The 15,961-nt window shown below is 36.5% G+C and overlaps 1 protein-coding gene across 1 annotated transcript in view; it reads left to right on the plus strand.

Moving 5' to 3' along the window:
- LOC110805173 (vacuolar protein sorting-associated protein 35B) overlaps positions 1-13,617 on the plus strand; it is a 31,428-nt gene extending 17,811 nt beyond the window's left edge. Inside the window, exons 9-22 of the mRNA XM_056831215.1 lie at positions 2,545-2,619; positions 2,688-2,747; positions 5,980-6,096; positions 6,445-6,684; positions 6,753-6,818; positions 9,312-9,401; positions 9,525-9,614; positions 10,180-10,269; positions 12,013-12,081; positions 12,174-12,254; positions 12,371-12,478; positions 12,570-12,673; positions 12,794-12,907; positions 13,043-13,617. Of these exons, the coding sequence (XP_056687193.1) occupies positions 2,545-2,619; positions 2,688-2,747; positions 5,980-6,096; positions 6,445-6,684; positions 6,753-6,818; positions 9,312-9,401; positions 9,525-9,614; positions 10,180-10,269; positions 12,013-12,081; positions 12,174-12,254; positions 12,371-12,478; positions 12,570-12,673; positions 12,794-12,907; positions 13,043-13,253 (1,515 nt within the window). The 3' untranslated portion in view covers positions 13,254-13,617. The remainder of the gene's footprint in view (positions 1-2,544; positions 2,620-2,687; positions 2,748-5,979; positions 6,097-6,444; positions 6,685-6,752; positions 6,819-9,311; positions 9,402-9,524; positions 9,615-10,179; positions 10,270-12,012; positions 12,082-12,173; positions 12,255-12,370; positions 12,479-12,569; positions 12,674-12,793; positions 12,908-13,042) is intronic.
- Positions 13,618-15,961: the final 2,344 nt, after the last annotated feature.

Consider the following 15,961-nt stretch of genomic DNA (forward strand, 5'->3'; position numbering starts at 1 on the left):
GAGAACCTTCGGCCAATCTATTTTCTACAGCAGCTCAGTTGTGTGTTTTAATGCAGATGGGAGATCAGTCTTGTTTGAATATGGAGGTTCAAGATGAGACTCATGTGTTTGAAGAATTAAATGAACTCAAACTGGCTTACAACATGGTGTTTGAAGAGCCAACAGAGTTGTCAAAACCTTTGAGGGGAGTCTTTGATCATTCCATACCCTTAATGCCTGATCCAAGCCCGGTGAACATCAGACCCTACATATACCCTTTGAAACAAAGAGATGTCATTGAACAACTTATTCAGGAGATGTTGGATAGGGGAATTATTCAACCTAGTGCTAGTCCATTTGCCTCTCCAGTGGTGTTGGTAGGTAAAAAGGATGGAACCTGGAGACTCTTTGTAGATAGATTACAGAGAGTTAAATAGCAAGACAATCAAGAGCAAGTTCCCTATCCCTGTTATTGATCTTAGGGCAGTGGTGTTCAGCAAGTTGGAGTTTCTAGTCATGCCATTTGGTCTAACCAATGCACCAACCTATCGGCAAATGCAAGGTTCGAAATTGGCGTCCCATTTCTACTTGTTGGATGAATCAGGTGTATAAACCTCTTCCCAGGAAATGTTTGTTGGTGTTTTTTTGATGATGTTTTAGTGCACAGCAACTCACCTCACTGTGTTATTTGATCAAATGAAGGCCAATCAGATGTATGCTAAGCTAAGCAAGTGTACTTTTGCAACCAGAAACGTTGAGTATTTGGGACATTTTATCTCTGAGAATGGTGTCCATACAGATCCTCAGAAGATTACTGCTGTACAGAGTAGATTACTGCTGTACAGAGTGCCAGTTCCCTCCACGGTCAAAGAACTTAGGAGATTTCTAGGTTTGGCCGGCCATTACAGAAAATCTGTGAAAGGATATGCTGTGATTAGTAAGCCTCTTACTGATCAACTTAAGAAGGGAAGCTTTATGTGGAATGATCAAGCTCACACTGCCTTTGAGGCTCTCAAGTCAGCCCTTGTTACTGCACCTGTGTTAGCTGTTCCTAACTTTGAAAAAACATTTGTGGTGGAAACAGATGCTTCTAGTACTGGAATTGGTGCTGTATTTATGCAAGAGGGATATCCCTTAGAGCATACTTTCAGTTTATGAGAAAGAATTACTGGCTATCAAGTTGTTGTGTTTCTTCCAAAATCCAAATGCCCTAATGGTTTGATGATTTTCACAAATGTACAATGATAGCTACAAAATTCTCTCTCCGTCCATATTTGTATGCCCCCTTGCCCGTTGGTGTTTGGCACGATTTTTAATCTTCGATTGGGTGGATTTAATGAGATGGTAAAGTATTGAGAGTGAGACCATGTGTAGTTGATGAGAAAGTAAAGTGGAGGGGGCCACAGACCCACTGCCCACAAACTGAATGGGGCATACACATTTAGGGACATCCCATATGGAAAACGGTGCATACAATTAGGGACAGAGAGAGTAGTAATCTCTGGTTACCACGAATTACCTTTCTATTGTAACAGTGCAGAAAAATTTATCCCAACTTTCAAGGACTATCCGCACCAAATCAGCATGTTTAGGATGGGTTTTGCTACCTTTGCTAATCAATAAGTACTGCAAAACAGCAAATCATCCGCACCCTGTTAGATTCCAAGAAATCCTGTCCCCCCTAATCTGTTTTAAGAATCCATCTATATCCTCCATATGGAACCAACTTCTATTATAAACTGAGATTTCCTACCATAATGTACCAAGTGAAACTTGGATTACCAATTTTGCACTCATAAAGTCACTGCTTTTTAATTAAATTGCTTTTAAAACACAGGCTACCAAGAAATTTGGTTATTGATTGCTCTCAAACTTTATCTAGAAAAAAGTTCAATTAGAACCTGTAGCTTCCAATGACCGTAAAACACTCTTCTATGGACACATAGTTGAAAAATAATGATCCTGATTGGTCTATGGCCTCCATGCTGAGACAACAAACACCTGTCAGGCTGTCACTATTGGCCATGGAAAGAGGCCACATAATCTACCCCCTAGGAATATAATGACTGTCACTTGTCAAAGCTGGGAAAAGTAGAAAACCATCTACTGTTGGGGTCAAACTCAAACTTGTCACTTGCTAAACTGCTAGTAACTCCCAAGAGGATTGGTTGAAGATGGGGATGCTCACTATTAGTGTATAATCATGTTTCCATTTACTTCAAAGACTACATTTCTCATCATGGAAAACCAAGATAACTTCCTAAGAGCAACGTTATACTCTAGTTACAAGTTATTGAAAACTATACCATCCTCATTGTTGGAGTGTGGATTCTATTTCCACCTCAAATGTCTCCCTTTAAAAACTGGCTGGCCCAAAGGATTTATTTTACTTTAAATAGAAATTTGTTTACTTCTTTGTTTGGAGGAGATAAAAGGGTGAAGGAATGAATTAGTGGAATGCTTGGTTAGCTATTGACCAAATGATGGTGGATTCTCAATAGTGGCTTTTGTTTAATTTTATATCTAAATGACACTTCAGCGCTTCCTTATAAACTCTATTTTCAGCCGACAGTTGACATCAAGACAGTGCTATCGCAGTTGATGGAGAGACTTTCAAACTATGCTGCATCGAGTACAGAAGTAAGTTATCACTACCTTGCCTCATTGTTTTTGATGCTATCGGCTTGTTGACTATAAGTATTCTGCAGGTATTACCTGAATTCCTGCAAGTGGAAGCGTTTTCTAAATTGTACAATGCAATTGGAAAGGTAGATCATTGATATATATATATATATATATATATATATATATCCTCATAAGCTTGTTTTATATTATATCAACCTCTGCATCTGGGGTTTTTTGATTTCCTTAGTCAAATTTTTTATTACTTCCTCTGTCTCATTTTACTTGTCCATTATTACCAAAAAGCTCTCACAAAAATTGGTCAAATAGGGCAAGTAAATTGAGACGGAAGAGTATTATTGTATTACGCTTTAGTTGCTGCTAGGAGTTGGCTGGATATGATATGGAGGTTGATCATAAGATCCACTGTTACATACTGTTCGCAATATAACGTATAGGTGTATAGATTGTTTGTAGTTGGAATAGAATAGTTTAGGATTATTGAAATAAAGAGCATCTTAAAATGTTGAGACTTGAAAGCCCTGTTCTTTCATTAGTTTGTTATATCTAGTTTAGTTTCCAGAAAATTGCAGCACTTGTAGACAATGTTGCAATTTGTAAAAATCTTACATACTACCTCTTTGTTACAATAGATGCACTGTTTTGATTTTTTGCATTGTTCACTTATTAACTTTAACTCATTTAATATATAAACATAAATATTAATATGTAAGACATTAGATTAGTTTCTAATTTATATGTTTCGATTTTTTTTAATAAATGTTTACTAATAGATAATTAAGGAAAGATTTCCTAAACCCTAAACCCTAAACCCTAAACCTTAAAAATACACCACTTTACCAATTACTATATAATTTTGTTTTGCTACCTTAAATTACAAAATTACGAATCCCGTCCACAATTCCGTCAAACGGGGGCCGCTAACATAATTATTTTGTTTCCCCTCGTTTCTTGTAATTTCACGATTTCTCTTTCTCCCTTTATTTACCTGAATAGTTCTTTCTTTTTCCCTCTCTTCCTTCATTTACCTCTGCAATTCTTTCTCTCTCTCTTCCTTCATTTCACCTATGCACTTCGCTATCTCTCTATTCCTTCATTTCACCTATGCAATTCTTTCTCCCTCACTTCCTTTCATTTCACCTCTGCAATTCTTTCTCTCTCTCTCTTTCCTTCACTTCATCTCACCCACCTCTGTAGTTCTTAAACGTTACAAGAAATCTTTCTCTCTCTCTCACACTCATCCTTCAATTGTAAGAAAGCACCTTGGACCAATTGAAAACCAACAACTCATCTTCAATCTTCATTTCAATCGTAGGATGGGAATAAAGGAAAAAATTCTAAATGAAAATCATATATTGTCAGAAAATTTATCATTATCATATTAACGGATGTGAAATTGGCGCATCAAGTGTATGCCATACAAGTATCCCCATAAGCAAGAACCTTAAAAACTATAAGCACGTTGTTGACCTTACCTTCATTGACTTCTCTCTCATCGACTTTACTGAAATTGCAAAGGCAATGTAACATAAACAACGACTTCAACTATCTTTGAAGAATTTAGAACATTTTAGCACGTATAAAATAGATGTTCCATAAGTAGGAGATACTATTAATCATGATTATTAAAATCGCGATTCAAATTCAAATATGGTCTTACGATTCGATTTACGATTCTCCACGACTAGCGAAAACCTTGTAAATTTGAATCACGCCGAGAAAGTTAGTAATAGATAAATATTGTTAGTTGTTGCTTATTTAGCTAGTAAACAACTATATATTTCAATTATTAATTTTTTCACCTATAATATAAGCACTTTCACTGAAATTCAAGAATAAAATCTTGATTATACTTGTTCGTAGAATCTTACGATTTTACGATTCGATTCTAAGAGTTCTTTTCGATTCAATGTAGCTATTAATTAATGACTTTTCTATATTACTCAATTTTCACTCACGAACTTCAACAAATTAGAAGTAATACAAATTGGGGAAAATGTTACTTATTTATACCTAGCCCTTACATCAATTCAAGTCCGAATTAGTTAAATTTCAAGCATTATAACCAAAATTAAAGCTAATTTGAGGAATTTGCAAAAGCCCTAATTTTGTATGAACCCTAATTGAAAAACAAAAATTTCAAAATTTTAACTTGTTATGAGCATAATCCAATTTGTGTAAGGACTAACATTAACAATTTCATTGCAAAATAAAACCCCTAAACTAATTTCAAGTGTTGAACTAAAGATGGAAAATAATTCAAATTTTTGGATTCAAAGAAATTTACTATTGGTTTGATATGAGAGAAATTGTGGAAAAGGAAGAATAGAAGGAGAGAATTTAAAATAATAGCCGTCAATGCACCCCACTTGACAGAATTTTGCACGGAATGTCTCAAATTGTAGCAAACTTAAAACGTTTTTATTGCTTAAGTTAATAAATAACTATTCCCTCCGTTTTTTAATGTTAGTCCCTTTTGGAATCTAAGGCAATCCAATTTAAGTACACTTATCACATAAATCTTAATAAAATAATTAAGGGGTATACTAGGGATAAAGGTTTACTTGGGAGTAAACAAGTGGATAATTTAGATATTTATAAGGATATAATGGGGATAAACGATGGACAAATAAGGATTCCAAAAGAGACTAACAAATAACAGCAACTCAATACGGAATAAGGACTAACATTCAAGAATGGAGGGAGTATAAAATTTTCAAGGGACAATAATTGGTAAAATGGTGTTTTTTAAGGTAATGACAAAAAATCCTTAAAGAAAGTAATGGTCGAAGATGAGAGTTGATAATCATGAAAGTCAAAGTAGTTCGTCTATTGTGAAACAGATGAAGTATTTCACAACTTTTAATATTTTAAAAGAATAGCAAAATTCTACTCCCTTCGATCTCGAATGTTACAACTGTTTGGAATTTTGTATCTGATAATTTAATTCTATTTGTTAATACTTGTTTATTTATGTTGTTAGTTTATACATCTTGTCCCATTTAATGTTTGCAACCCTTTCTCTAGGGTGTGTCTGACTCTAAGTTTGTGTGCATCTAACAATCCGGGCTCTACCCTTTGGAAGAGCCTGGGTCTGAAGGATATAGCTCTTACTATATTTGTTCTTCTGTGCTTTTACTTGGATCCTTTGCTGGGTCTGTTTGTTGAGGTGAAGGGCTTGGTTTAGTATGATAAAGGCGTACGCTTTTGTTTCATTCTTTCTTTCATCAAATTTTGATTCTGTTGCGGGGATAAATGGGCTTTTGTCACAATCTGGATTAGTAATACTAAAGCTTCTCTATTTATTTTACTTCCAAACATATTAGAAAATTTGATAAAGATTTATTTCACTTACAGGTTATCGAGGCACAAATTGACATGCCAATTGTTGGAGCCATAACGTTATACACTTCACTTCTTATGTTCACTCTTCGTGTTCATCCTGATCGCTTAGACTACGTGGATCTAGTTCTGGTATGTTTTATCTAAAGCTCGAATATGCCTTCTTGGCACTTCGTGTAAACAAAATAAAGTTTGTTTTACAGACTATTGTGCTTGTGCCTTTAGAATGTTCTAGTAAGTGACTTAATAATTGGGCCCTTAGATTTACTATTTGATGTTTCCACTTGAAGCTTGTCTTAGAATTTGAAAGAACAATATGCCATCTTTATTATTTACCTGCTTATCTCATGATCTGAAGTAGCATTTAGTCAACAACTAAGCTATTAGTAAACTACGTAAACACATTGGACCTTTTGGTGGCCACTTTTCTCTGGTTATTTCGCTTTTGTCTCTATTGATCGCCAAGTTGTTTCTCTGCAGGGCGCATGTGTCAAGAAACTTTCTGGGAGGCCAAAGCTTGAAGACAGCCGAGCAACAAAACAAATTATTGCTCTTTTAAGTGCTCCATTGGACAAATATAATGATGCAGTTACAGCACTTACACTTTCTAGTTATCCCCGTATCATGGACTACCTTGATAATGATACAAACAAAATCATGGCAATGGTTATCATACAAAACATTCTAAAGAACTACACCTGCATTTCCACTGCTGATCAGGTACAATTTTATGCATTCCTCATCCATGCTCAGCATATCTTCGATATTTGAGGTTCATTCTTTTGCAGGTAGAGGCACTATTCGAATTGATCAAAGGGCTTATTAAAGATATAGATGGAAGCTCAGTGGATGAGGTGTAGTTTCTTTTTCTTCCCCTAATTTTGTTTTCAGGAAAAGTAGGAAATTACTTGAACTTGATGTTCTGTAAACAGTCCTGGGCATACCCACTGGCGTCCACACTTAAGTTTGGCTTTCAATCTAAACACCTGACTTATGCACTTTATTGTCCATCAAACCAAACCTATGAGTGTACCTTTAATCATATTCTATCTCTGCCTGTAGGGCTGTAGTTGCATCCTGATCCAAAGTGCGCTGGTTTTAAGGCATCAATTTCTAGCTTGTAATGGTCTATACACAGAACTTATAAAGTTCCAGCTCTTGACTTGAGATTACTTCTTGTTTTTTTCCCTCAGTAAATTATTGACTCAAAATTTCTGCTAACTACATCAAGTTAAATCCAAACCTTGACATACTAGAACTCCGCAACAGATTTAATTTGAGCTGCAGTACACAACAAGTACAACGAGATGAGTCAAATTATCTGCAGAACTTCCTAAAGCACTAGATCAATCTTCTGTACACTGCATCTAACCTGCTTATAACAGAAAAGTTATCATCGGGAGAAATTTTAGCATCAAGTAATCAGAAATCTTAGTTATATGAAACTTCCAGATATCAGGAGGTTTATTAGAAACCTGAACTTGCAGAGGGTGTGTGATTCTTTTCGTTACGCAGGGTAGTCTGAATCATCACTGTTAATGGCTCACTAGTGATACTTAATTTCTACATGCTATTAAATCTTCAAAGAGGGTCAAACCTACATGCTATTAGATCTGTAATGAACTACCCTAATAGGAAGGGGTAGTTTAGTTATTGCATAAATAGTTGGTTAAGGGTGGAGCTTGAGGAATAGGATAGTCCACTATGAATAAGGAAGTGTTGTTTAGCATTTTGGTAGTGAAACAAGCCACTCAGAAGCTCGTATCCATCAATCAGTGTTCCATTTTCCAGAAATATCAATCACATTGATCTCATTGTGCCATGATATGGTCCAGTTATGTTGATTCATAACATCCTATACTATATTATTCGATATATTTTCTAGTCATGTGCGTACCAGTTCAGAGTTATTATGGAGAATTTATCCCATCAATGTGAATTACCCAAAATGGAACCAATTTTCAAAACTTGAGGTAGCTAACTTACAGTTATGAAAAACACGTATAGTTAAAATCCTCCCATAAATGTGTGTTGTGCAAGTTTTAGAATAGTAAGTTAAACCTTTGTAATACTAAGAACCATAATGGAACAAAGTTCAAAATTGAGGTTCCCAAATAATGAATATGAAAACATAAGTACTTATAATCGAGTTCTTCTGTTTTGAAAGCTTTCCTTCTTTTCAACCTTAACTGTGATGAAATCGAGATATTGAGAAGTATCCCTGTTGAGATCAATAAATCTTGAATACAAGCTAAATCGTGCCTAGAAAGTATTAATACTTAAACCTCATTACAGTGTCCGGCTTAAGGAAGCAATAGATAAAATTCGCGGTAGCGTCAGACATGCATGGACGTGCCTTTTGGGCTTTCTCGCATTCAGTAGCTCCTGATTCGTGAAAACGAGGGTTGCATGGAGCCACGGACATGCCTTATATGACTCAGACGTGCTGATGAGGTTTACAATCCAGTGGCAACTTAATCTTGGCATTAGGAGGTGACATGAACATGTGCTCCCTCAGGCACAACTTCCAGAATCAAATCAGTAGCTTCTGATGTAGAATAAGGAAGGCACTGACATGCTCCATAAGTCATTACAATCTAAAAGTAAATCAGTGGCTTCTGCCTCCAAGAAGAGGGCTCTGCACGGAAGTGGATCCTCGCAGCATCCAAATCCTTTTGAAGTACCTAGCACGAGGACCAATAAATTTTCTTGTAAAACCATGGCCAGTATCCAAATCATAATCAGTCAGCACATGCCAATAAGTCCCCACTTATCCTTTGAAATCTATCAAAAACAACAAAACAACCCATGAAACATCAATGGGACCCAAGTAAGCCGAGAAAATGCGTAACTAGTCATGAATGCTCTAAAACTACATTGGTGGAGTCTAAATATGCATCTAAAACATACTCCCCCCGTCCCGGAATACTTGCACCGCTTTCCTTATAAAGTCATCCCGGATTACTTGCACTGTTTCTATAAATGTTAAACATTTATTAATATTATATCAACTTGCCATTCACATGTCATTTTGTGGTCCCATGCACCCTCTCCCCTACCCCTTTAAAAAGTTATCACATATCCCCTATCTATATTAAAAAAATCCCTACTATCAACTACCATCTGATTAAACAATAAGTCAATTACATTGTATTAAACTATGTGCCGGTCAAACCGGTTCAAGTATTCCGGGACAGAAGGAGTATACAATAAATTAGGACTTTACGGCAAAAAATCCACAAGGCACCGTGGGTATTGGTAAGAGTTTATTTTCTTCATCTATAAATCTTAGGGTTTCATTAAATGGCTTTATAATTGTTTTTCTTGCACACATAACATCTCTATAGGTTGATGAGGAGGATTTCAACGAAGAACAGAATTCTGTTGCGCGCCTTATACACATGTTGTATAATGATGACCCTGATGAAATGTTAAAGGTAACAAGTTTACCCCCATCCACCCAACAAGGAGAGTTGTGGTTATCTTATGTAACAACACTTCATTTAATTGAATTCAATTTTCAACAAAGACACATTTCATAAATCATCTTTTTGTGTCAGATTATATGTACCGTGGAGAGACATATCATGACAGGAGGACAAAGACGGTTGCCCTTCACTGTTCCTCCTCTTGTTTTTTCTGCGCTCAAGGTTTTTTTCCTTTTGGCCCTATTTAAACATATTTTAGTTATGTTCTCCTAGGTTGTTTAAATAAGTTTTGTTGAGTAAAAAATAGTTAGCTCAACATAAATAAGTAAAGTTTTAGCAAAAATAAGTTAAGTTCAGCAAAACAAAAAGAAGCTAAGGCCAGATTTGGTTCAACTTATTTGACTTATTTCAGAAAAAAATAAGTAAAGATAAGTTCCTATAAGTCAAGATAAAATAAGATGCTTTTAGACAATTTCGAACAAAATATGTCTATAGAAAATTTCACACACCAATAAGATAATTTCAGAAATGATAAGTTTCTTTCGGGAAAAAATAAGTTCACACAACATAAGATCAGAAACGATAAGTTCAGAGAAAATAATTTATCAGAAACGATAAGTTTAGAGAAAATAATTTGAATCAAACAGAGACTAAGTTGAACAAAAGTTTAGCAAAAATAAGCTGAGGAGAAACCTTAGTTTATATACAGACCTGGACACCTTTGTATATCTGTGTGGTGAATTTGAAGGAATAATTATAATGCCATTATGCTATTTGTTGTGATCAGTTGGTCAGGCGGTTACAAGGTCAAGATGGTGAGGCAGATGGGGAAGAAGCACCTGCTTCGCCTAAAAAAATATTCCGGTTGATGAATCAGGTATGTCTTTCTAGTAGCAACGGTTATGCAGATCAAAGTAGGGGACAAGGGGATGATAAGGTGATCATGATAAAAACCTGTTGTTGTTCACCATATTTAGGTTTGAAATCACGGTAGACAAAAAAATCCTGTTGAAACTAATGAACAGGAAATGGTACATTCTAGAATCAAATTGTTATGAACTCACTCACTTTTAGCTAATTAGGGAAAGATTGTAAGTTGTATTGACAAAAGCTCAAAGCTTGCAAACAGAGTAACACTTCAGAACTTTCGAGAGGTTCTCTTCTCTCCCAATTTCACTCAATACGTTCAACATGTCTTTCAATTATAAATTTCTAACAAAAGACAAATGACATAAAGAAAAAAAAAAGCAGGCAAAAAACAACAAGGCTTTAGTGATCCTGAATGACTGTTGACGGCTTTATTTGGTTTGTTCCCACTTCCCACTGGCCAAGGTGGATGCCACACCCAGGCCCTGTCCTTACATTTTGAGGGCCCTAGGCGAAAAAGAGACTAGGACCCCTTCCAAAATGTACTTTTTATTTTTAAAAAGTACAAAAAAAATTACCTCATTAAACCAATTGATACATGAGTGAATAACATTGTTTCACCAAATGACAAAATACTATGCATCTAAATTTCCGTTTACTCCACTATATCGTCAAGATCAAGTCGACAATGAAATTAATATATCTCCTCCTAAATTCCAGAAGCCAGTTCTTGCAATATATTAATAGAAGAACTAAATTTTATTTTATTTGATAAAGAAATAAGTCACTTAAAATAATCAATAAGTACATATAGGTTTGTTATACGGAGGAGGGAGAAGTAATCGGATGATAATCCTTTAATTATACCTTCATTAAATGCTTGAAATTCAAAATATTAGACTGTACTCATAGTCTTATAGTTTCAAAAAACTCAAAGTTAACACTCGCTAACAAGAAATAAAAAGCTGAAACTTATCAACATAGTAAGAACGAAAAAGAAATGAAATCAGCCAAAAAGAAGAGAAGCCGCGTAATTGAACTTGTGTGCTGTTAAAAACAAGAATTTTCCTTGCCAGCTTTTACCATTGGGCCATAAGAGCTCCATTATGTCCTATCCGTGCTATTTATTACTAGTACAAAAAAATAAGACTAATTTTTGGGCCCCACTCCACCTTGGGCCCTAGGAGGTTGCACCTCCCGCCTATGCTCAGGGCCAGGGCTGGCCACACCTAGACCAGGTCCACCGTCAACTGCTCTGCTTGCCTGACCTGCTTGGCTTGTTTCCTCCTTGCACGTGTTTAGGATTGGCTGCCTTGGAGGATTAGGTGGGTTCTCTGCACAAATGAAGGTGCCAAATTCAGTAATCTGTAATTTGTTAAGAATAATTATAATACAGTATAAAAGTTTTTTATAAAGGAAACAAATAGGCCAACATGTTCCTCCTGTTAAGCTCTGCCTCCATTCCATGAGGACATCCTCATCGATTGCCTTTTCTTTGGCTTTTTAGGTTTGTTCACTAAAATCGTAGCCTTCGGCCTAAGCCTTTGTATTATGTTTCTAGAGCGCATGTCATTATGAGAAAATTATTTTTCTGTTATGTACTTGCTTAGTTAGATGCACAACAAAGAAGGATTGAATTCCTTAGTTTTGCATAAAAGTTTATTTTGCCTATATTTTATTACCTCTTGATAGCAACACTTATTTGAGAGCTTGAGTGACTTATGTGCTTTGATTTATAATTTTATGGTTTCAGACTATAGAGGCTCTTTCATCTGTTCCATCTCCTGATCTTGCATTGAGGCTGTACTTGCAATGTGCTGAGGTGTGGTAGAAGCTGGATATTAAGTTATGAAAAATCAATTGGCCATGGTAGCATTCCTAACTTGCATTTGATGTTCTTTTCTGATACTCTAGGCTGCCAGCGATTGTGACCTTGAGCCAATAGCCTATGAATTCTTCACCCAAGCATTTATTCTATATGAAGAAGACATTGCGGTGATTCTTTTTTCCTCTCTTTTTTTTTTTTTTTTTTTTTTGGGCCTAGTTACTTGGAAGTAAAGTTCCATGATTAGTTCAAACTATATACTAAAAGACCTTTCTTATTAATTTAGGACTCCAAGGCACAGTTTACAGCCATACATCTTATAATTGGTACTCTGCAAAGGATGAATGTATTTGGCGTGGAGAACAGAGATACCCTAACACATAAGGCGACAGGGGTATAACTCCTCTCCTAATGCATAAACCAATTTCTTTGAGGCTGATTTTCTGCTTCCTTACAGCTGTTAGTAAACAATTTTGTTTGTTCAGTACTCTGCAAAACTTTTAAAAAAGGCGGACCAATGCAGAGCCGTTTATGCATGCTCTCATCTATTTTGGGTGGATGACCAAGATGGTACCAAGGATGGAGAGAGGTACAACTACTTATTATTTTACCTATAACAAACGAAGATTCTGACATACTTCTGAATTTCCTCATCTATTGTTGAATTTTGTTTCCATGGTAATAGTTTTTTTATCTGTGATGATCACAGGGTCTTGCTATGCCTCAAACGTTCACTACGGATTGCAAATGCTGCTCAACAGATGGCAAATGTGACGCGTGGAAGCAGTGGGCCAGTTACCTTGTTTGTTGAAATTTTGAACAAGTTAGTTGCTCAGAGAAATAATGCCTTGCTATCTTTTGACATGCTTCGGTGGTTTTAGGATCCTCTTGTTCTTTGGTTTGCCTTTTTGTTTAATCTCTAGTTCTTCTTTTGTCAAATGGTAAAACACACCAACAGGTATCTCTATTTCTTCGAGAAGGGAAATCCAAAAGTAACAAGTTCAGCAATCCAAGGCCTTGTAGAGTTGATAAGAACTGAAATGCAAAGCGACACATCAACTCCAGATCTAGCCGCCACTGCCTTTTTTAACAGCACTTTGCGGTACATCCAATTCCAGAAACAGAAAGGAGGTGTAATGGGTGAAAAGTACGATCCAGTTAAGCTATGACTGCATGTCTGATTTGTGTACAAAGGTCCAATCCTATTTGGCAGATGGAAGTGAGTATAAGCCGAGTTCCTGGAGGAGAAAACAGGAATGGACAGGGGTCTTGTAAGAGCCAACACAACAAGATGAAAAGAGTTTTTTCAGCATGCCAAATTGTATGGGGTATATTAATCAAGTTGCAAGTTTTATGTAGAGTTATTTTTCTCTCTTTTTTTCTTTCTTTCTCTTCAAATTCTAACGAGTTAATTCCTTTTAACATAATAAGGTTTCCCTAGAAGACTAGGAAAAAATTGAACTTTTGGGTAATGCATTTGTGTAAAATTACATTGGAAGTATTTAATTTTAATTATTTCATTTCATTTCTTAATTAATTCCTTTTAACATAATAAGCTCTCCCCTCTTTATATATTTTTTCCTCCACATTCCTTGTCCCCACACCTGTTTATGAGTCCTCTGTAGGTCATCACTATATGCATACCTCCTCACCTTTGATCAGGTACAATATACTTGGCTGAGGCTGGAGATATTAAGAGTTGATCACGCGATCTGTTGTATCACAGGTTAGCTAATTTACGAATGAGGTTTTAGCTTAGTGGTCAAGATTTATCGAGGTCTTGTGTATAATAGGTTACAAGTTCGAAACCTCAATCCCTCGTTTATAATTTGTTATGCCTAATGGTATATTCGCTTCCGGAAAAAAGGTAAGCTCATTTAGAATAATTTTTTTTACACAAAGTCACACAAATTAAAAACCATAACAATGGAGCTCTCGACGACGAGACGCGAGCCGCCAAATCATGAGCTGGACTTATAACTGAATGCGCAACCTTGCAAACTCCCACAAATTCCAACGTACCCAACAGATTCCATTACCGTAAAAGAAGCCAAGTAACATCAATTGGATCGGAGAAACGATTCTGCAGTACAAACACTAAGTCGGACGGGGTTAAAGTTGTCATGCGGAGTAAAAAAGAGGTAGTGTTTAGAAAAATGTGGTGGTATTTACTATACTCTCCGTATTTCTTTTTGGTTTAACTGAGAGTACCTAGCATTAAATTAGCAAGTTACAAAAGTTTGTTACAGGAGGAGTAGTATTGCCGCTGCTTGTTAGGCACACATGCAACCTAAATACAACATCGTTTTTGTCATACATATTCCTAAACATTAGCCAGTTTATCTTTCTGTGTGTTACGATCATTGATGCTCAACACCGCCCTTTGACAATCTGCCACTATAGTCACATCTTTCCAGGAGTTTGCTAGGCACCATTTGGTACAGTGGAAGATGACGATTGTTTCTGCTGTTAGAGGGTCTGTTGCAGTGGTATGACCAACCAAACCCGCGACCTATTGGTGATTTTGTAATAGCTGCATAACCTGAAGGAAATAATGCCCTTGGTCCAAGTATGAATTTAATGTTAAGTCTAATAAATGCGGTTCAGTATTAATTAACAAGTTAATAATTCAGTGAGATCAAGTGAGCTGAATGCCTAGCTAGAGGCCGCTTCAGTTCAAGTGGAATTAATGGTAATCCACAGCTTACTCTTGAATGAACCCGTAGGGTCACACAAATAGTACGTAAACGGATCAAGTATTTAATGGAATTAAATACTCCATCTATGATATTCGGAATCGACGGATCTTGGTTTCAGTGGGAGCTGAGATCGTCAAAGGCAAGAAACTCCGGAAACGATGATATTGCCGGAAACGGAAATATGGATCGTATCGGAAATATAAATATTATCCAAGTCGTAGATGTTGCCGGAAACGGAAACATGGTACGTATCGGAAAATATTATCGGAAATGGAAATATTGCCAGAATCGGAAATATTACCGGAAACGGAAATATTGTCAGAATCGGAAATATTATCGGAATCGGAAAATAATTCCGGAAACGGAAATATTAAATATTTGTTCGAAACGGAAATTAATTCCGGACTCAAAAATATTAAATATTGTTCGTATCGGAAATGAATTCCGGAATCGGGAATTTAATCGGAAGCACGTCGTACGAATTAACATCGGACGAGACTTGCTAGACGAAGGCCCAACACGAAGCCAGGCCTACGCCCAGCAAGCCAAGCGCCCAAACACACGCTGCCAAGCCACGCCAGGCCCAGCGCAAGTCCAGGCCCAGCAATGGCCTTGGCGCGCGCGGAGCTGCGACATGGGCTGCGACGAGTGGGCTGGCGCTGTGCGTGGGCCGTAAGGCCTGAGTGCGGTGCTAGCGTATCACTCGAAGTGTGTTACTCGAATCCTAAGGCTACCGGGATTCGTCATATGATTAAATCTAATCCTAAAAGATTTAGTTTATTTAAATAGAGTCCTAGTAGGATTATAATTAAATAAATTAGTATCCTAATAGGATTCCAAGTCCTTTTCCATAACTCTATAAATAGGTGCCTAGGGTCACAATTTATGAGACACAATTTCAAGTATTCAAACAATAAAAAGCTAAGATTTTTAAGTAGAAAAATCAGCCATATTTTTGGCCTATTAGCCGAAAATATATAGTACCTTAAAGGCGATTCTAGTTGGTCAATCTTAAGGCGGATCCGGACGTGCTGTGGACTATCTACGGAGGGATGACACTTGGAGTCCTAAAGACTTGTTCTTGTTCGGTTCGGGCGCAGCTAGGGAGGGCACGCTACAAAGTGTATGCATCTGAATTATGCTAAATGATTATGTGTAAATAATATGTTTCCTGGCTT

This window comes from Spinacia oleracea, chromosome 6 (genome assembly GCF_020520425.1).
Source record: "Spinacia oleracea cultivar Varoflay chromosome 6, BTI_SOV_V1, whole genome shotgun sequence".
Classification (NCBI taxonomy): domain Eukaryota; kingdom Viridiplantae; phylum Streptophyta; class Magnoliopsida; order Caryophyllales; family Amaranthaceae; genus Spinacia; species Spinacia oleracea.